Genomic DNA, 21606 nt, shown 5'->3' with positions numbered 1-21606 from the left:
CCACACACACTGATCAAATACCAGGCATTGCATCTATCTGCTTAGTCGAAGTGTAAAAGCACACAAGCAACCAGGGTACCCTCCTCCCCTCTGCACTACAGGAATGTGCTGAATTCAGGATGTGAGGGTCGTTTGGCTTTTTGAGTCACTTGTATGCAGTTGTGTCTGTGTTTTCCATTAAATGATAGGGAAAAAAAGGAGGAGGGTGTGCAAAATAAGTCTGATGGTTCTCACAAGTAGAGTGCTGTGAATGCATTGGTGCCGTGTTTGTGTTGAGATTGCGCTTCTACGCCAATGGACGTCAGGTCATTGGCACACCGTGGGTGTGTGTGTTTGTGTTAGTGCGTGCACGGGGGTGTGTGGGTGTGTGTTCATAGGGAACCGGCCAAGTGCGAGCGGGAAACTCTGTCACTCTTACATAAACAAGCCTGATAGGCCAGACAGGCCGTCGGTGGGCAGTTTTTTTTTCTTCTTTTTTTGGAGTTGAGTGGAAAAGGGGTTAGCTGAAAGATAATAATAATAATGATAATAATAATAATAATAATAATAATAATAATAATAATAATAATAATAATAATAATAATAATAATAATAATAATAATAATAATAAAACCCCCTATGTTGGTCAGAAGTAATGAGCAGATGAGAGGCGTCAATATTTTGCCGTGCACAAGTCATCGTCAACATGTGCTGATTATTGCTTGCAGAGAGATGGCGGTTGTGTGCAGATGAGCCTGTTTGCAGGTGTATTTGAATTTGCCAGTTCATGCCAATAAAAAGCAAATGTTATGTAGGCCACCCCCACATGTTCTCACACAGAGACTTTGCCCTGACTTTCTTGTAAACACTCTTGTTTTTCTGCTCCTCAGTAGAGCAGAGGATGAGAGAGCTAGACAGGGCCCTACTCTCCTTTTCTTTATGGACGCCCTTTTACTCCCTCTCTCTGTTGCATTTTGACAATATGTTGCTGCTCTGTGTGTGAAGGCTTTTTTTGGGGTGGTATTTGGTGTGTGTTCTGTGTGTGTGTTGTTGTTAGGGACTTGAGATTGCTTCCCCTCTCTGCAGGGAGTGTGTGTTTGCTCCTTCCTTGGAATGCAAGCCTGTGGAAGACTGAATGGTTGGAATGTGTGTGCCCGTGTTTTTGTGTGTGGGTGTCCATTCGTTCCAGCTCATGAATGTAAAAGTGAATACATGTATGGAATCTGCACTAATTTAAGGAGGATACTGAACCTCATGGTGAATGAACATGTGCATTCTGTCAATTATTTATATTCATTTATTCAACTTCCACATCTAAAAAATATCACCTGGTTTGCTGTTTACTAAGTAAATATTGGCCCATTTCATTAAAAATTAAACAAACTAATTAATTAATGACAGAAAATACTTTATTAGGTGAATACATTTCTCCATAAAATAAAAACAAAAACAAATATTTTTTAATAGGAATGCTTTTTTAAAAAAATCAATCACAGTTTTACTTATTTATTTAATTATTTCAAGATTTACTGTATTTATGTATCTATTTAATTATTTATCAATTTGATAATGATATATGTATTTCATTGACTTATTTTTTTTATCTCCATTTTTATTTTATGCACAACTTTCCATCCACCTATGACATAAAATCCCAGGAAGATACTTTGAAATTTGGGTTGGGTTAAGGGTTATGATTATTTTTACTAGGCCCAGTAAGAAGAACTCTTCATTTTTGTGTTTGTCAGAATGCATATAAAATACTCCACCTTATTATAATGTGTGAAATTGGATAAACAGACCAACATTTACTGTATTTTTTTCTCTCCATTTCCACAGGTGCTGGAGGATACCACAGGGGTTCGCCGAGTGGTGGTGACCCCCCAGTCCCCAGAGTGCTACCCTCCCTCTTACTCTCCAGCTCTGTCCCCCACGCACCACCTCCCCCCATACCTGGCTCACCCCCACTTCATTCCCAACTCTCACTCTTTCTATCCCCCCGTCAGCCCGGGCGACCTGCCGCCTCACCAGTACTACCAGCACCACCTTCCGCCAATGTACGGCGATCCAGGTACTCGCTCTCAGACTGGAACCGCACCCACTTCCTGAATACCAGGGATTCTCGATTCACACGATGAATTATGCAGTCAATCATCATAAGATATAAATGATAAATTTCACCAAATTTTTAGTGTCTTCTCTCCTTTCAGAAATCATCCCAGTTTATGGGATGTCCAGCTACATCGGCAGAGAAGAGACGTACACTAAGCCACAGCCTAAAAAGATAAAGGAACAGAGACTAGAGCGACAGAACCGACTCAATTCTCCTCCTTCTACTCTCTATAAGGGCAGTCTTGGGCCAGCACACAATGGATACAGGTAATCAGGCTTCTTCTGAGGGTTTAAAACATGATTGCTTTACACATAATAAAATGGGGCGGTTTAGTTTTATTTCCTTGTTTTTGCTATTGCTATCGAAAGAGTCAGATCATTCTCGTAGAAAAAGGTATAAAGTACTTAGAAGTCACATTCTAAAGTTATCTATTGGTAAAATCACAAGAATGTCCAAAAGCTGAATGGGAAAATTGGAGCTCAGCAGGCAGCTTTCAGTTTTATGTCCAATATGGCTTCCCTACATCAATAGAAGAAAAAAAGTTTTGTTTGGTTTTCTGCTGTTCTGATTGTTTGCACCTCATTAAACCATATATTAAAAATGTATAATATTAACTTTGCACCAAAACAGAGCGAATTCGACTGTTTTCCCAACTTACCACAAGAAGACTCTCCACTCATGTGTGAAGTATTTCTCAACTCCAAACGTTGATTTCAGAGAAAAATCTAAAGCAGAACTCATTCTTTGGTGTAAAGCAAAGACATTAATACAGCCCACTTACCTTAGCTTTAAGCAGGATTATTTTACTAGATTAGTAATTTACATTGCAGAATGGATTCATTGAAGTTTGATCAGGTTGTTGTGTGATGTGTTGTTTTTTTTTTTGTAATTTCGTCTCTAACTCAAAAGACTGAATCCTAATTTTTTTACTCAGTGTTTCTAAAACTAAGAAAATTCTGTCCCAACAACACAAATCCGACATATTTGTTGGTTTATTAAGTTTATGACTAATTTAATGTGTGGATGTTAAACATAGCTAGCACTAACTAACATTATTTATTAGGTAAATAAACTACCCAACGTTGATCCTAGCAGCACAAACTCAACATTTTGGCTGAAGAGATGACTGAAGTTTTTTTTTTTTTTTTTTGTATTGTCACTGGGAACAATTCTTTGGACAAAGTAGGTATTTTAAGCATAGCTAGCACTGGCATACGCTAACTATTCAGCAAATGACTTGGTTTATTACTTTCTTAAGTGAAGAAACTTATTCTATAGCCAGAAATCACTTGTGGATCTTTGATTATAAAGTTTCTGTAGCGTGAACTGAAGACATTTACTAACTGAATAAAATGTCTTTTTTTTTTCCACTGATGGAATAAATCTATCAAGGTTTGTGTTAAATAAAAAAAAAGAAAGCTTTTTTAGTGACCTATAGGATATTTGCTGCTTCAGATGTTTAATAATGAATGGATCATTTGAGAACTGTTTGTCCAAAATAACCCCTTTTTTTTATATATATATCTCTGCGTGAAAATTACATTAAGTTATTTCATTTTGTTTGTGATGCAGTAACAAATCACACGCCCCATCGCTTGGGTCAGCGGGGTCAGGGGGTGGAGCCAGCAGTCCAGGGGGCAAGAAGCCAGAAAGACGACACCGATGCAGTCCACGAAACAGTGAGCCAGAGACACACACACAAGGTAGGAGACAAGGCAGAGAGTCAAAGCAGTGAGACAAAGTGGCACACTAATGAAACAAGATCAAGCATGCCAAATCCTAAAATGACGCATCTGTCTGCAGAGAATCTAAAGAACATCACAATAGAGCCTCTTTATTTTCTAAACTGAAATATAACCGCACTACCAAATTGCCACATATCTCTTTCTGGAAGAATTATGGATTTTCTTTTTACATTTTCCCTTTTTATTTGACTGACTTGGTTTTCTTACAATCTTACTGCCCCTTTTGCATTCAAGCAAACAAGATGGATTTCCCCTCTCAGTTTTACTTCTTCTGTCTGCCTGTCTTTTTTTTTTTTTTCTGTCATAAAGCCCCCCAAAAAACTCAGTGAGATGAAAAATAAAAGCAGGATCAACATGCTGAAAAGATCTGGGGGTTAGGATGGTGATGGAGACTGAGGTGAGAAGGTGGGGAAGAAGGGTTGTCTGAGCAACCGCATAGCTCAACTCGTCCCTCAGCGCTATCGTTTTACCGCCGCCACAATACCGGCCTTGTTGGTGGGCAAGAGAGGGGTAGGAGAGATGGAGGGGAAAGGGGGTGTCACATACCTGTAGAGTCCTGCATGGGATGAAGGGAACCTTTGAGCTCCGTGATTCAGACACCGCAGTTCAGCCTTATCACCCACAAATGCATGTGCAAAGAAACTGAGGGACGTACCCGCCCTCACACATTTTGATTCTTTAAGGTCCTTTTAATAAAAAGAACGGTATGTACCACTTTATGCGCCCCTTATAGCGCACTGGAACATCTGAGGAAGTGATGATAGAACAACTTGAAGAGACAAAAATGAATTGACTTTTCATTTCTACTCGTCAAACTCTTTTTAAAAGTTGTCATACCCATAAAATTTATGGATAGGTCTCCACTGTGTGGGGTCAGCTCAAGAGGAAAAGTCTCACAGGGTCAAATGTGGATGTGAGCTCCTTTGAAGATGTAGAAAGTTCCTTTGACTTTACAGCATGTTAATACTTTTAACATGCCCACTGCAATTCTCTCAAAAAGATATGCATTCCCTCAAATTATGTGCAGAAAAATGTCATGCTCAACATTTAATACGAACAGTTGTGTTTATCGGTGTGGATTTTAGTCAGTCATGAGGGAGCTGGTGGATGCATACGGTAACCATGGGGGCAGCGTAGCACAGCAAAGCTCATGCGTGATGAGCAAAAAGTACAAAAAAGAAGCAGACTTTGGTGATAGAAATGGTGACACTCCTCTTTACCACAATCTATTTATTGTAATTAGCTTTATTTCAATTTTATATGCAATTTCCTCCACTTGTCTCCCTGTTTGCCATTGTCTGAAACTTACCTTTGAATTCGGAGGCTGACTCAGACCTGCCCTCTAGTGGATGTAGTACCAAACAGCCAGGCCAGTCCACTCAAAGCAGGAGCTCAGTGATGCTTGACAGCTGTTGAATTGGATGAATTAGATATTAGAAACAGATAAATTCATGAGAGTAAATTACCTGGGTTGCTTTCATGTGAATGATTCTAAAGGTCATTGCAATATCTGGTGATAATCAAGGTTACCTGCAATATTTCTTTCTTCAGGCTTTTTGTTCTCCACTTTTAACACACAATTAAAGCTTCTCATGCAGTTTCATGCCCCATTGTTTAAATATACATACATATTTTTAAAATACCGCATGTGCAGGAGTTTGGAGATGTACTAATTCAAAACACCAACATACCTTAGAAGAAATATTTGTGACTTAACAGAATTAGAGGGGTACTAAGCATCTTCTTACACACAGACGCTGTTATATAAGAAAGCTAAATTCAATTCTCAGTCTGAAAGTTTCACAGTTTCATGATGCCCACTCTCTGGTGGTTCAACAACAACCGCATTTATGACAGACAGGAGCATGTCACCATGCCATCAGCTGTCTGGTCTGGCCTATCGGGTCCTCAGTACAGCTCCGGAGATCAGGCTGACTCAGCTGGATGTACAACACAAGCCACACATTAACACACACACACACACACACACCCACGCCTACAAACACCTCGTGACTGGGTTTCCTGTAAAACAATCAGAGCACGAGGGTCCAAAGGATAGGAAGCAAACAGAGAGAGGGGAGGAATGTAAGATTTTAGAGGCGGATAAGGTGAGACAAGAGGGCAATGGAAGCACTGGAAATAGAAACGAGACATAGATCTGAAACTCCTTCAGCAGTGAGGAAAGAGAGATGAGAAGAGGGAGCGAGGGAGACAGAGAGTTAAAGACTGCAAATATTCCGACAAAGTTGCAGCTTGGCCCGACATATTCGAGTGCAGTCCAACCCAAAATACCACACACACACACACACACCCGCGCACACATGCGCATGCACGCACGCCTACGTCCACACACACACACACAGCCGCCTACGCATTGCCCTTGATGCCCTCTCTTTCTCCGTGTGTGTGGCTATCGCCCTGGTGCCAGTAAGGCAGCAGCCTGGCTTGGCTCTCACAGTGTCCATTCCCCCGTAGGGCCAGCTCCACAGGCCCTTTTCCTCAGAACTGTGCCGCTCGGTGAGCAGAAACAGATGTGTGCTCCGTCCCCTCTGTTCCTCCATCTTGGCTCTGCATCATCACCACCGCAGATCCTGTCTCACACTCAGAAAAACTGGAATTTCAGCAGAAACAGATGGAGCGGCTCCTTCAGCCCCTCTTCTTTGCTGCTACGTCATCGCCGAGGGCTGAGAAGCCTGCAGAAACCAGATGTGTACTATATAAGTGCTGCCGTGTCGGTTCCGTTAATGTGATGCGAGAAAAATTAGGGGGATCACGAATAACACAGCGGTCTGGAACCCTGTGGTGTTGCATCTGTGGAACCACACGAGTTTAATAAATAAAAGGATTTTCTCTTTTCCAAATTGAAGAATAACTGGCTTTTTATCGCCTCTGAAATTTCACGTACGTTTTTAGTACAATTCACCACAAAACTAAAATCCTAGTCAAATTTATTTACACAGTACATTTAAAACAGCTGTTAACCAAAGTGTCGTATGTTTAAAATAATCAAATGAGATAAACCAAAGCCAACTTCAAATGAGGAACTTGATTATGCATGATTGAATACTATATTTACATTTCCTGTTCCACTTGCATTCTGAGTTTGAAAGAAATCAGAATAACCATCATAAATCATAAGTAGTCACAAAACCAAGAGTCATGGTTCAGACACACCAAAGAACTCACATTGCCTGATAGATTGTTAAAAGAAACTTATCATGTAAATTTTTCATTGCCTTAAAATATTTCCTACCCTGCTTAGCTTAAAGCATGTCTATGTTTAGCTGTGGCCAAATGGCAATTACAGGGTGAGTGTAAATGCAAAAGCATATGGTGTAACGGTATCGTATGTAGTGGAGGAGAGACGGTAAAGTTGAGGAAATGGGCCAGTAGTATCAGTTATATGACAAAATGAATGTATTGCCCCCTGCTAATATTAACTAGTATAATAAAGAGGTCATTTCAGACCAAGTTAAACTATGGAAACAAGTAGTCTATGTCCATAAATTACAGGGTTTTTTTTAGTGTTTCTCATAAACTGAGCAGATGTTTTTCCAGCTGACATAAACCTTTCTTTTCTTTTTACAAATTAGAGTGTGATTTCTTAATGTGCAAATTTAAATTACGTTTTGGAATCCCCCTGTAAATTTTGACTGATTTGTTCATCCGTGGAATTATTTAAAGGAACTCCTCCGCACCAGATACATTAAAAAGTGACTTTTTTCTTTTTTTCCTTTCTTTCTTCCTTCAAACAAATCTCCATCTACTTGGCTTTGGGATTCCAGTCAAAGTTGCTTCTGTGCTTGTCCAGTGATAACATCAACGACGCAAAATTAACAGTGGCAAAATTCAAACACGCTAAAACAATGCTGGAATCTAGACTCTATTTGCTATTTAGAAAAAGCTAATTATTTCTTCAGCGCTTTTTATAATTTTCATTTAGCTTCCTGAACGTAGATTTGATGGAAGATAGAATTGGAATAAACATCCTCTTTTGTTGTGTGTGTTTCACTTTGGGAAGGAATATAAGTCATGGAGATATGGGCGTCTATCAGTAATTTTAAAATGTAAAATTTCTTTTTTCACCTTGGATAGTGATATCAAAATTCATTGTTTCTGTCTCTAAATTATATGAAAAGCTTTCCTCGTTATGAGCTGTGTGGCTAATTTATACCCGTTTAATACAGTTAAGCAAGCAAATTTAAACAATGGAAAAACATTAAGTGATACTTTTAATCATCCGTTAAAGTGTCTTGCCCGAGAACATTTCAGTTTAAAATGCCAAAACAGCAATATCCATAGAATATGTTATGACTTTAAGAACCAATCACATAAAATTAACCCAGGCAATTTACTCTCACAAATGTATTTTACTCTAATCCAGATTGTTTCACCTGCCAATTTTATTGTGTATTTCAAATGATCCAAAAATATAAATAATAATAATAATATTTCTTGATTTTTTTTATTTTATTTTATTTTTTTGTCGAACCAGATAACTTTACGTAGCTCTTGCTAATTCCATTTTCTCCCAGGCACATGTTAAAGTGTTCCTGGGAAAGATGTTGAACCCCAAAGAACTTAAGAAGTAGTTTTAAGCAAAACCACATAGCTTGCCAAATTGGAGTCATGACTCAGCAGTTATTTTACATCTTTACAAGCGTTAAAAACTAGTGAGAGCGCTCTCTATTCCCAGACTGTTTCAGTGGGTTGCTATGGTGATAATCTCAGTGCCTCTCACCCACCTGCCCTCCCCAAACAAAACTCCAGCCCTTTCTCATCAACCCAAATACGGCCATGTTTGGAGGGTGAAATGGCAAGATGGAAAGCAATGAAGTGGAAGGGGAGAGACTTTAGAGCCTGGAAAGTTGATAGCTGGGAGAAGTGGCAGACGAGATAAAAAGAAAAAATGGAAAAGGCGGAAAATAAAAGACAAGAATTTGGGGAAGTGAGCCTAAATGGGGCTTTTAGAGAAAACGGAAAAGAGGAGGTGGATTTACCAGCAGAGGAATGCCTCTCCCGCTGATATCGTCTAACAGGGATTAGAAGGGGAGGTTGTTCTCGCCAATCACAATAAGTACAACAGACATTTCCTCACTTAGTTGACTGAACCATGACATACCAGCACTAAGGCCATGGCACTTTCAAACTGCAGATATTGTCTTTTGTTGTTTCTCTCTGTTTGCTTGACTCAGAAATATAACCAGTGTTTTGTTAGCGCTTCTAATTTTACTGTCCAGTATGATATAAAGAAGCTTAATTGATCAGTTTTTCTCATGGTGAGTTTTTATACCTCATGCTAGTAAAACACAAAGAAGATGTCACTCTGTGGGATGGATTGTTTGACTTTATCTGCCATTTATGTACAAAAGAAATCAAATATTATATTTTCCACTTCTAACAATATCAGTGTTTTTATGGGATCTACAACAGATTAATGTGAAAAGTCATTAAAAACATAGATGAGAGTAGATCAACATGTAAAGTCAGTTAGAATCACTACTTGCTTAACATTTATTTAGCTTGCAAAGATGGAACTTTTAAATTAAAGAGGGTTTTTTTTAGTAATGTCACTGTGAATAGAACACACACCGCAGATTTATTCTTGGAATAAATCTTTAAAAACTTTGCAATCCAATTTATTAAAAAAAAATAAAATAAAAATCATATCAGAATAACTGTTATGTGGGGAAAAAAGCTAAAATATGCCAGTTTTTTCTCACTGTGACTTTGACAGAACAGTAAATCCAAAGGATATGCATCAAAATCCAGGTTTCTGTTGTTGTTCTTCTAAAAGTTTGGTCAAATTTGGAATTAAAGTTGCTCAATGGATAAACATAAAGAAAATAAATATTTTTTTGCTGCAATGTCGAAGTGGCCTTGGACAATCTGTACCTCTATAGTAAAGTTTTTTATTTCTTTGTTCACCATTTATGCTATGTGCTCAAACAGTAGCCACTGTCTGTGGTCTTTTCTTTTAGTTTCCAGTGTTTTTTAGGGTTGAAAAAGGTTAAGGTTGTTACAAATAAAAAAAAAAAACATATATGCAGCTTACATTTACTTAATTTGGCCTTGGACTCCTTGTGCCAATTCTGTCCATATGGTCCTCAGATTTTTCTGCTCTGATGTGCTTGACATATAAATATTCTTGTTTTGTAATTGTCTGCAAAGCTCTAAACTTCCAGCAAATACTCATTCTGTTTCTGACAAAGTCCTCTAATTACCCAGAATAATAATTCGGTTGATTTATCCCGATCCAAATTTCATGTTTTATCCCATTTTCTTTGTTTGGTTTTCTTTCTGGCATGTTTCTACGAGCCAGCTGAGCTCACTGGTTGCAGTATTTGGAGCCTGGTGCTCTTGCACTATCTGCTGAAGTTGACTTGTGTTGAGACTTCGTCCATCAGTAACAACTTATACACTGAAGAGTGTTGCTATTGTTGTGTAGTAGCTCTAATTTCACTTATTTGAGGCGAAAAAAAAAAAGGATTTTTGTACTGAAAATTTAAAATTGAACTGAAGATTTAAAAGTCTCTCTCTTAAATATTCTTTTGAATAAAAATGTACCCTTTTCTCATTTTCAGCCCCCATTTAACAGCCATTTTCTCCAGTCTCTCCTCATTTGATGAGCATCTTGCTTTTAATCTCTATTCAAGAAAATTCTGAGCCCCAGCCATGAGAACCGAACCTTCACCATGACAACCACAGTTTTAGGCATGTCCCAACAACTTCTCCACTCTGAATGTTTGTGTGTTGGAGTGTGTCTAGCCCAGCTGGTGAACACATGGAATGCTCACTATGCAGCAGATGATAATAAAGTGGAACCCAACGTCTGCACTCCTCTCCACCCACCTACGTTTATCCCCTCACTTCTGATCCGTTTCTCTCAGCTATTTCGCCACTTTTTTTCTTTCAATTAAACCCCGCTCTCTTTGTTTATCTTCTCCGCTCTTTAAGTCAGACAGACCTCTATCACTTTGCTTTGTTCTCCCTGATTTGAAGCCTTCAAAGATGGGGATCTGACTTTGTTTCCTTAGCGCGACACACCACACGCACCCTGTGGCCCAGTATTTGTGTGAAGTGGGGGCTGAGTGAGCGGCCGTTGCCACATTTTTCACATTTTTTCTCCAGGCCCTAAAGGTCTTTTTCTGTCCCAGTGCAGACAGACTGAGTCTAAGAAGAACAGGCCGTCATGCAGGAGGAATGCAACCTCCTCAATGTCAGAGTAGCCTTCTTTTATCACGGCCATACTTGCAAGCTGCTTGGTTAATTTAGAGTTTACTTTTTCCACTATATTCAACAGATAAATTGTAGGATAATATCAGATTGGGACTGACATCAACCTGACTTTAATGTTGTGGACCTTGAAAGTTGTGTGCATCAGTGCTTTAAACCTACAATGGAGTGCAGAATTACTGTCTGAGAACAAGAGCTGCTGATTCATGAAGTTACTTTTTTTTTTTTTTTTTTTTTTGTAATTTCCGTTTTGGCACCATCTTTGTTCAAAAGATAATGGCTTGATAAATATTGTTTTATCATCTGTGTGCTTAAGATTAGTTTTATTAAATTTTAGCCTGGTAAACACCAGATGGTGGTTGTTATGTTTTGATGCCCAGAACCCTTAAAGTGAAACCCTGACACCTTCTTTCACCTGGAGACACGATGATCCTGAAAAGCTATGCTTATAGACCTTCCTTTGATATCTGCCTCATGATGATCAGATCCTCTGATGCTGCTGTGAGGATGAAACCTTCATCACTGTCAATGACTTGTAGTAGCTTGGAGTTGGGAGTTTCTATTTTGTGTTTTCCTGAAGTACACCAAAAATAGAAATGAATGTATCTCTTAGATGCTGTGGAACTACAACTGGCCTCTTTTGGGCTTTCTAAAATGACAAAAGCTAGAAAAGCCCTTTAAGACATTATATTTTAACTCTCACTTTCTCAGAAATTAGTTAAAAGCACTACCAGATGCCAGATGCACAAGACTCCAATATACGAGTGTATTTTGGTGACTTGTATTACAGCCATGCTTTATTTTTAGGCAGTGACTCATACTTTTACCAATAAACTGAGATCAGTGGTGTGCATCTGCTCTGGAACAAGTGATGATGTCATGAAAGTTAACGTAATCCCTGCCTAAACGCTCTCTAAGCCCCGTCCTTCTCTTCTTCTTTCATCTCGTCCATCCTCCTCCTCTCTGTTGATCCATGCTGTGCTCCTTGTCCCTCAATTTCCGCGTCTCTTCCTGTCTAATCTCTTACCCAGACTCCTCCAGACTGTCCTCTCGCTTGATATTCTGTCCTTCAGCGCTCGATCTTGGCCGTCTTCGCGTCCTCCTCTCTTCCTGCCATCGGCTCCCCCAGCCCCGGTCTTTCCGTCCGTCTGCCCCCGTTAATCGAAAACAGGCGGTCAGACGCTGACAGGATGTGAGGTCAGACGGGGATAGGAAGTAAGGGCGCGTAGGCAGCACGGAAAAACAGAAGGGAGAAGGACACGAGGGACGGAGAGCAGAGAGGGGCACGTGGAGTAAGACCAGGAGGAGGTCCGGTTTCTGTGTTAGCTGTCAGCCTCGGCTCTTTGCGGTTGATGTTGAACGCTTTAGCAGCTGGAATCAACAACCACAGCGAGTCCAAACAGTGAGCTGTGAGAGAACGCAACAGAATCAAGGTTTATTATTAGTCTCCAGAAATATTTGCGTCTCCTGCCTCTGTCACTAGCAGCGCCTGTGGGTTGGCCAGCTTAGACTCATCTTTCTGAATATTAGTGTTTTGTCTACAGTTGTTATGACCACAGCTGTTCACACAAGAAAGTCATTCACGTTAGGCTTACTGAAGTCAGAACAATTTCATCCTCAAAACTGAAAGGAGTCCCCACAAAAGCAAGACGGAACCAGGGAAACAAAAAGCAAATTGCTGTAACAAAGGTTTAGTCGTTATGAAGAATGTCTTTCATGCTTTGATAGCAATTGATGCAAATATAAATGTAAAACAACAATTTAATCCTGGGATAAATTTAGGATTTTATTAGTAGGCCCTGAACGACTCCCTCAGCACTGTTTAATCCATTGTTCCAAGATGATAAAGTATTTGGCATAACCACAAGGCTAAGTACTTAGCGATCAATTTAAACTGACAGTTCAGGCAAGTCACTAAGCTTCCCTTTGTGACATTTCACAAGACAATGAACCTCAGCATGCATCCTGAGCGGCCTAGTCAAAGTCTAGATCTAAAGGCAACAAAAAAAATCTATGACAAGACTTGGAAAATTTATATTTACAGATGCTCTTTATGCAGTCTGACTTAGCTTAAGTTATCTTGCAAAGAAAAATGGGGAAAATGAAAAAAGAGTTTCTACACTGAAGGTTCCATAGATGACTGAGTCAGAGCCAACCCCAATACACACCACACATTTCGGTATTTTTGCTACTGAAAGTGCTGAAATCAAAATTTTCCTTTTGATTTCACTTCACGATTATAGCCAGCTTTGAAAAGCTCTGCATAAAACCGGAGAAATGTTACTATTCTTTGACACACCAGGCCATTGCTGGGGTTTAGAGTATGCCATTTTTATTTCACAGAAGACAAAAATTGCGATGAATTCAAGTGGAGGGATGAGGACTGAAGCCCTGATTTAAAAACAGATCACTAATGAGCCCGTTTGTCACGCACTGATGCAGACTTTGCACTTCACCTGTTGAACTCGTCTTGTGCTGCCAGACTCAACACACACATCCGCACATGGGGGCTTAATTACACTCCTCCCGTTTGCCCATCACCGTTCATCTGTAACCTGATACCTTCACACACAGTCTCTCTTATGCTCTTGTTTTTAATTCAAACACACATAGGGAGGTCAAGTTGAGGTTGTAATTCCATGACATCATTGTTGCCATGAGTCACAAGTCAACCCCCAGGCAAAGTGAAGCTCTCACCCCCTGTCAGAGTGGCTTGAACACAGGCACTCATACACTCTCTCTGTCATCACTTGCACCGAGTATGCAGTAATCATAAATTCAGTTTATATACATTAGAACATCATGAAAAATGCTCATGTGGAGTATCTTACCCGTAATGTTTTCTTTTTTTTTATGTGAAGAAGGAAGCTGAACTGAGTGAAACTTTAGGTGACGTTTGACAGTAAAACGTTTTCCACAGTCAAGTCCTTGACAGTGAGGCGCTCAAGAAGTTTTGTTGCAGCTGAGAAGTAAAAAATTTTCCCCCTGCCACCTTCATGCTTCACGTTACTCGGTAGCTTCTAACAGTAACTTTGTTGTCATCTTCTCCTTGACCAATTCTTTTAGATGTTAAACATCAGGGCAATTTTTGGTAATACTCCCATCTGGACTTTTAAGAGGCAATTGCAACCTCTTTGATCTAGTCTGTAAGATTGGCTGTTGCGCTTTAGATCATTGTCCTGTCCAAGGTTCAGCAGTCTGACAAATGGCGTCAGATTTGACTGTAAAGCTCTTTGGCATACATGAGGCCCCCACATACTCACTCCGTACTTAACTCCTCGGAGGTCCGTGCCTACCCAAACAAGTTGACGTTCGACAGTATTTTAAATGATATATGGTGTATTGATGAACTCCAAATTGCTAGGAAGGAGCCTTGCTACGCGTCTAAGATTTACGAGAGGTATAAATTGTCTCTCAGTGAATACTTGCGCTTTCTATCGCTTGTAACCCACAAGTGAGTGTTTTGCGCAAGAAAACCAGAGAAAGTTGTTCATGACCACCAACGCTAGACTCGTCTTAGATTGTGCTCCAGTCGCTTCAGGAATGAATGTAGATATAATGATTTCCCACAGAAAACCATACTAACTCTAAACATTCTTCTTTTTCCAAAAGCTTTAGTCCTATTGAGTCACTCGTGAACATCCTGTGTGGTTCTGAATGATCAGATGGAGAAAGCAGGTCTCCTCTGGTTGGAAAACCTCCTATTCGGGGATCACACAGGGGAAAGACTTCCATGTGTGCATACACACACACACACGCATGCTTGTACTGGTTCTCAAAACAACCAGGGGCTTTCTGTAAATCACTTTTACCCATGTCTCTTTGGACCCGCACTTTGATATACTTGCCCCTGACTCACTCTGGGGCAATCTACCACCCAAGTCTAAAATCATAAATTTGGGGAAACAGTTCAAAACCGCCCACTTTTATAGCAGTCTGTAATGCATTCAATTTTATTTTTTATTTTTTTTAAACTGACCGTAATCAAGAAATCAAAATGGGAAGAATTGATGGCTGTGTTCACACCTGGTGTTAACATGGACAGTGACTGATCAGGGTGCGAATAGGCAAGCCTAAAAAAAAACAACATTCAGAGTCATACCAGCTACATACAAATAAATATGTCATGCTACAGAGTGGGCTTTTAGGTGAGCAATAAATCTCAACTCAACGGTTCTACTAATTCTACTTTAATATCACAAATACTTTCAGTCGCTTGTACTGTTTTTATCCAGGCAAAACAGAAAAAACCTCAACTGAGTTGGAATTTTTGGTCTGATTCATTGCTTGGGTGGCTTAACAGGTATGAGAGGGAGGAAAGACATTAAAGAAAGACTGTAGAAAGCATAAAATGTCACATTTAAATAAGATTTTAACCATCATTTGCTTGATATGCTTAAATATGCAATTAAAGATCCTGTCTTTAGAGTTTTCCAGATAATTTAGTCATTTTAGAATACAGCAGCAAGGCTGCTAGAAATTGTATTTACAGAAGAATTTTTTTTTTCTTTTTTGGTTTTAACCAAAAAGCACCTAACTGACACCGTTTCTTGTGGCGAGTCACGCCAGCGTGCGGTCCTTCACAGAATCCCGGAAATAATTGGAGTCAGCATGGCGAACTAATGCGAGGTGAAGAGTCACAGTTGAATTGCTCTGAAGTTGATTTGAGGAAAATGCATCTTGAGCTCATTCTTCCCTGTAAATGGTGCTGTCGTGTCTCTAAGGAGTGACAATTATCATATTATTTTATTAGTAGGCAAAAATGATGGCAATAAGAATTGCAAATTCAGATTGAGAATGTTCTCAAACCCAAAATTCTGACAGTTTAATGGGGATTGTTACTTTTACAGCTTACACAATTTTTTAAGATATACAGTACAGACCAAAAGTTTGGACACACCTTCTAATTGAATTCAATTAGAAGGTACAAAAAACCCACAACATATTAAAATATATAACTGAATTCAATTATTGTGTGCTATTAGCAGTATAACAGCACTTCTCTATATCAGTGACGTAGTTGAGTTGCTTATTTAAAGGGTTTCATTCTTCAAGCAGTATCCGTGCTTATAGGAATTGATCTCTATGCAGACGCAGATATATTGCCAAAGAAGCTGGGCTACATTTTTGAAAAATGTTATTGTCACTTTTATTTTTATTGCAATTAAATAACCCAAACTATCATGGTATCCATGCCCATATTGCAGATTCTCATAAATAAATTCTCAGGATGAATGTCTAAGCCAGGCGTGTAAGGGGTCAGTGAGGCTCTGCAACTGATGAACCGGGAATTGTTTTGGGAAAGCTGTGCGTTTTCTCAGGGGAATAACTCCTCTGATCACTTTGCTTGTAGGTTTTCATAGTTATTACATCTAAATACATAATATGGTAACAGAATAATCACATGTGACGTTGTATTTGCAATCCTGTAAACCTTAAATTGAAAGAATTGTGCTGACGACACGTGTGGTGTAGTTATTCTGGTGGTTAGGAAGAATTGATTAAAAATGGTGCGTAATAATGATAGGGAATAGTGCTTTGTGAGAAGAAATTACTTTGAAAGGATGTTTCCATGTACAGAGAAGATGAGTCTCTGCAGAATATTAGTCATGATGATGATTTTTTTATTTTTTTATTTTTTTTTGCTGATCCCCATTTTGTTTGTGCTGGGCCGGTAACTGCTGACTAATGCTTTTCAACGGAAAGTTAGACAATTTAGTTTCTCGAAAACTGTGCACATCACAACTTGCAGAAATTAAATATGAGCATGCTGAGAAAAACAGCGTGTTGCATCACAGACCACATGTCAACAGACGTTCCAAGGAATTTGGGTCTGTTTTTACTCTGTTTTAGGCACCTCCTTTGTCTTGCACTGATTGTCTTCGTAGTTTTAGTTTTAGTCCAGCAGTGGTTAGATGTACAACGCTTTTCAAAATGTCTTACCCTACAACTACCTTTGTTTAGGGATTTTACATTATTGAACGACAAAGTAGAAAAAGGAACATAATACGATACACAATACACATTTTTGCAACCCCCTTTACTCAAAGCGAACACTGTGCATCGACCTGCGCACACCATCCTCACTACGAAATATGGTGGTGTCAGGAGGCTTTTTTGCCATATGTGGTTCCCAATAAACCTTTGGCACTGTCTTTGCTATTTAGTTACATTGACTTCACTTCATGAAGTGCTTAGCTCAGCATGTTTATGGTAATTACTCTGTTTTTCTTCTTTCTGTCTCCTCAGATCATGATTCAGAGGGGAAACGTGTTCAAGACATGCTGTCTACAATCGACAAACCACAGGTTGGCATGAATAAGGCTTTGAAATCCTGCACACTTTTGCACACGGAAGCAGACATGTAACCGCTTTCATCAATCACTTCCTTGTGTGATGCAGTAATGTCTTTTCAGTGTGTGCATCTCTTCACTGGGATGCATATGAAAACTAAACGCCTTACTGACAATATTAGCAGGGCTCACTTGTTGCAGTTTCTGCCACAGCAAGTCATAATATGAGCTGTTCTGACCGTGGCCACACGAGGGCAGCAGCTTCCCATCCATGCCGCTGAGTTTCTATTGCAGCTTTATCGGCTCAAAAGAGACTGAAGACTGTGAAGTGTCTGGTTTTTTGATGCCTCAGGGGAATTTCAGATGAGCGAGCCTACATTGTGCAGGCGCAGTATGGGATAGAAAATAAAACTGCTTACTCTCATTTGAGAGTTTGAGCAGCAGGCTGTGCAACTGGGTTATTTAACATCATCAGTTTAAGACAGGGGTATTATAAACGAGGAGGATGTATTTATGACCTACTGTGAATTGTAGTAAAAATGGTAATGGACTGAGAAAGATTTGGGATTAAGATGCTGTTGACTCCCCTGGTTAACCTCAGATGCCACCTGCAGCACATCGTTCTCAGACTGAGAGTTTGCAAGAGAAGTAAACAGGATTTTCTATTAAACAGTTTAGTTTATTTCCCCCTCACAATCACTTCTAGTTCAGATACCGATTTGACAATGCTTACTTGTTTTTTTTTTATTTAATCTTTTTTATTTAATCTTTTCTTTACTAGCATACAATATGACCATTGACACATGCACACTGGGACATGTTGCTGACTTGAATTGGACATTTATTCTCTTTTGTGGATTCCAAAAACTATGGAAGCTGAATTGGGTTATACTGACAAGTCAGCCTACAGTAGGGACCATTACAGAGTGAAAAAGACCCAAAGCCGAGCTATTTTCAGTGAAGCTGAGGCTAAAAAAGGCAGTGAGAGAGGAAATCTTCCAAAAAAAAAGAGAAAATCCCAGGTCCCACTTACAGAACTAGGGTGATTTAGCTGAGGAGCTTTGAAAATGTATTTCAGATATGCCAAAATATATCACTGCAGTTTTTTTTTTGTTTTTTTTTGTGCTACGAATTTTTAACAAACGTGATATTGTTTTGTGAAGGTGTCTAACATCCAGGCGCGGGCTGCTCGGCTGTCCTGGGGCCTTCCGGGTGGGCTGGTGAACAGGCACAGTAACGGGATGCCTGTCTCCTGCTCCTACGAGGTTTCTCTCTCAGACAAGGGGAAGGACGGAAAATATCGCCTTATATACAGGTAGCTAACTAACCTACTGCTAAAGCGATCCAGGATATGTGCTTCTTACACGGCATGCCTGTGGCATTGATGTGACTTTTCTTTTTTGTGAAAATTTCAGTGGTGAAGAGTTGGAATATCATCTGAAAGATCTAAGGCCAGCGACAGACTACCACGTACGGTAAGGACTCCAGCTTTGATAGTCGGCTGTATGTCACAGTTAACTGTTGTTCTGAGCTTTGGTGTGTCTTGTTGTTTTTAGGGTTTCAGCGTTGTACAACTCGGTTCGAGGCTCGTGTTCAGAGGCCGGCTCGTTTACCACACACTGCAGCGTCCCTGATGTCCCGTTACCCCCAAAACTCTCTCACCGCACAAAAACGAGCCTCAGTCTACAGTGGAAGGTACAGCAGAATGTCATGCATGCTAACATAAGAGCTTGTGCACTTTTTCACTTTTACAGAAACACAATTTCAAATGTATCTTCCTCAGATTTTTGTTGTTGCACCAACACAAAGACGTCCATACATATGAAATGGAATGAAAATGAAATCTGGTTCTAGGAAATCCATCCATGTTCCCTGCATTGATTGTGACCAGCAGCTGTTGTGTCGTGTCACCTGAGCTGCCTGGCTGCTTTCCTGATCAGCTCTTTTCTTGACCAGCTTGTCAGTTTAGGTGGACAGCTGTGCAGCAGAAGAATTTTGTTGGTTGCATTAGATTTTATTTAGTGGTTTGAGAATCAAATGAGAGGAACGGACAATGTAGGCTAATGTGTGTTGATCTGTCATTAAACCCAGATAAAATATGTCAGAGTGGAATAAATAAATTTTACAAGACACTGTATTTTACTCGTCTGCATAACTTTAGAAAACCTAAAATGTGTAATTTCAGACTTTATTCTTTTTTCTGATGTTTAAAGGTTGTCTCTCTTCCTTCTCCTCATTTTCTTCCCTCCTTTCATTTCTCCTTCCTTGTATTCTTCCTTTTGTCTCTCAGTCCTTGTGTCCTTCCTTTCTCCCTCCTTTCTATCTTTTCTGGCATACATCCTTCTTCCAGTTCTTCAAGTCCTTCCCTTCTTACTGTTCTCTTCTTTTAACTTCTTGTCTCTCAAATTGTGTCTGAATTTGCTGTTACATATTAGGGGCAACTCTTCTTTTAAATGTTGTTCACTTTAAAAACTCTTCTTAATGTATTTTTATTCCTTGGCCTTGAACACACTTTGAGACTTTTGCTCTTATTTCAGTTTTATTGATTTTATAGTTTGTTTGTTTTTTCTTTTGTCCTTTCCATATTTTGAATGTTCACTGATTTTTCCTGTACAGCAGTTTGTCACAGCTCTTGTTGTAGTAATTGGTAGTTTATGTCATTCCTTATTTTCTTCCTTTTGTCCATGTTTCATACGATTCTTTCATTTTTAGAGGACAAATGTGTAGGAACCCTGAGTAAACCAGTCTTTTCTCCTCCAGACCAACAGCACAGTAAAAAAGAAACAGTTTTCAGTAACGGCACCTTTTCTTTGCTTCTAATTGTTTATGTTCCAACTAGATTTTATTAGCCCCCATAGCCGTTAATCATTAATATCTGTCTTCACCTGCGTATTCACTGACCTCCCCCCTGCCGAGGTAGTTTTTACGCCCCTCTCCCTGTCACTGATAAACAGTGTCATCAATCAACCAGACAGGATATAAGGTCAATCACAAAACCACGGCAGGTATCCTATGAGCCTCATTGTCAGGGTCTTTCATCCTGGGATAAGCTCTCAATCCCTCTTTTCTCTTGTCTTTGTCTCGTTGTCATCCACAGCCTCCAGGCGACAACGGATCCAAAATCACAAACTACCTGCTCGAGTGGGATGAGGTTGGTCTGTCCTTACTTTTTACCATTAAAAACAAAATAATTAAATATATATAAGAACAAACCTCTTGTAAGAGTATTGAAGGGTTCGGAATTAAAGCATCAGGACTGTAGAGTCATTATTCGATCAATACTCTATGTGTCATCCTGTGTTTTGTTTTTGTCTTCACAGTTATTTTTTTTGTTGTGTCTCTTTTTTTTCTATTATTATTTTGTATGTGATCTTTTTTGTCCTCTACAGGGAAAGAAGAACAGTGTTTTCAGAGACTGTTACTTTGGGAACCAGAGACACTGTAAACTGACACGGCTGCAGCCAGCCTGTGGCTACACATTCAGATTGGCTGCAAATAACGACATCGGCACAAGGTACTGCATCCCGTCTCTGAATATACAGATAATCCTTATACCGTAAATACATTGGGAAGTAAATTAATGTCCATGAACATATACAATCAATGTATTATTGAAGACCAGGTATCTTCACCTGCATCCTGCATTTTATTTCGCTCCAGGGTTAAAAAAATCCCCATTTCTGTATCTCTTTCCATTGACGTCATTTGTTTTGGCCTTTTAGGTTAAAAAGCAAAACAGAGATGTGTTTCTTGTTTCATGTGTGCAGTGGCTTCAGTACAGAGGTGGTGTTCTATACCACGGGCACCCAGCCCCCTCTGCCCCTCGCGCCACGGCTGGTCAGGGCGGGGGTCTCTTGGGTGAACCTGGAGTGGGTGCGTCCCGAGGGCAGCCCCACCGAGGAGCAGCTCAAATACACACTCGAGATCCAGGAGGACAACAGCGTGAGTGGCAAAAACCAAAACATTGGAGAGAAAAAAAAAAAAACAAACACAATGAAAACCTCAATCTTTTATTAGCAAAACAGAAAAGCTGTTTATGTTTTCATCTTTTTGTGTTAAATTGCTCCAAGTCTTATCTGCTTCTGTATACGTGTTGCATTCTATTATGCCCCTCAAATCTCTGGGGTAAAGAAAAGGCAAGATTTTTTTTTTTTTTTTTTTAGAAAACTATGCATTTTAAAAAGCTTTAACAAAAATATTAAAAACACACAAAGATCTTTTTATATTTTCAAACTTTATC

At 39.5% G+C, this 21606-nt stretch overlaps 1 protein-coding gene across 3 annotated transcripts in view; it reads left to right on the top strand.

The window, feature by feature from the left end:
• fndc3ba (fibronectin type III domain containing 3Ba) overlaps positions 1–21606 on the top strand; it is a 113681-nt gene that overhangs the window by 63040 nt on the left and 29035 nt on the right. For 2 of the 3 annotated variants that reach the window (XM_044142490.1, XM_044142491.1), the window contains exons 5-14: positions 1819–2050; positions 2172–2358; positions 3665–3795; positions 17323–17381; positions 18530–18681; positions 18782–18841; positions 18923–19061; positions 20464–20517; positions 20756–20880; positions 21134–21308. In XM_044142490.1, the coding sequence (XP_043998425.1) occupies positions 1819–2050; positions 2172–2358; positions 3665–3795; positions 17323–17381; positions 18530–18681; positions 18782–18841; positions 18923–19061; positions 20464–20517; positions 20756–20880; positions 21134–21308 (1314 nt within the window). The remainder of the gene's footprint in view (positions 1–1818; positions 2051–2171; positions 2359–3664; positions 3796–17322; positions 17382–18529; positions 18682–18781; positions 18842–18922; positions 19062–20463; positions 20518–20755; positions 20881–21133; positions 21309–21606) is intronic. The other variant, XM_044142492.1, reaches the window with a different exon arrangement.

Source organism: Gambusia affinis, linkage group LG16 (assembly GCF_019740435.1).
Source record: "Gambusia affinis linkage group LG16, SWU_Gaff_1.0, whole genome shotgun sequence".
NCBI classification, from domain to species: domain Eukaryota; kingdom Metazoa; phylum Chordata; class Actinopteri; order Cyprinodontiformes; family Poeciliidae; genus Gambusia; species Gambusia affinis.
This window is presented reverse-complemented; position numbering and strand designations above follow the sequence as displayed.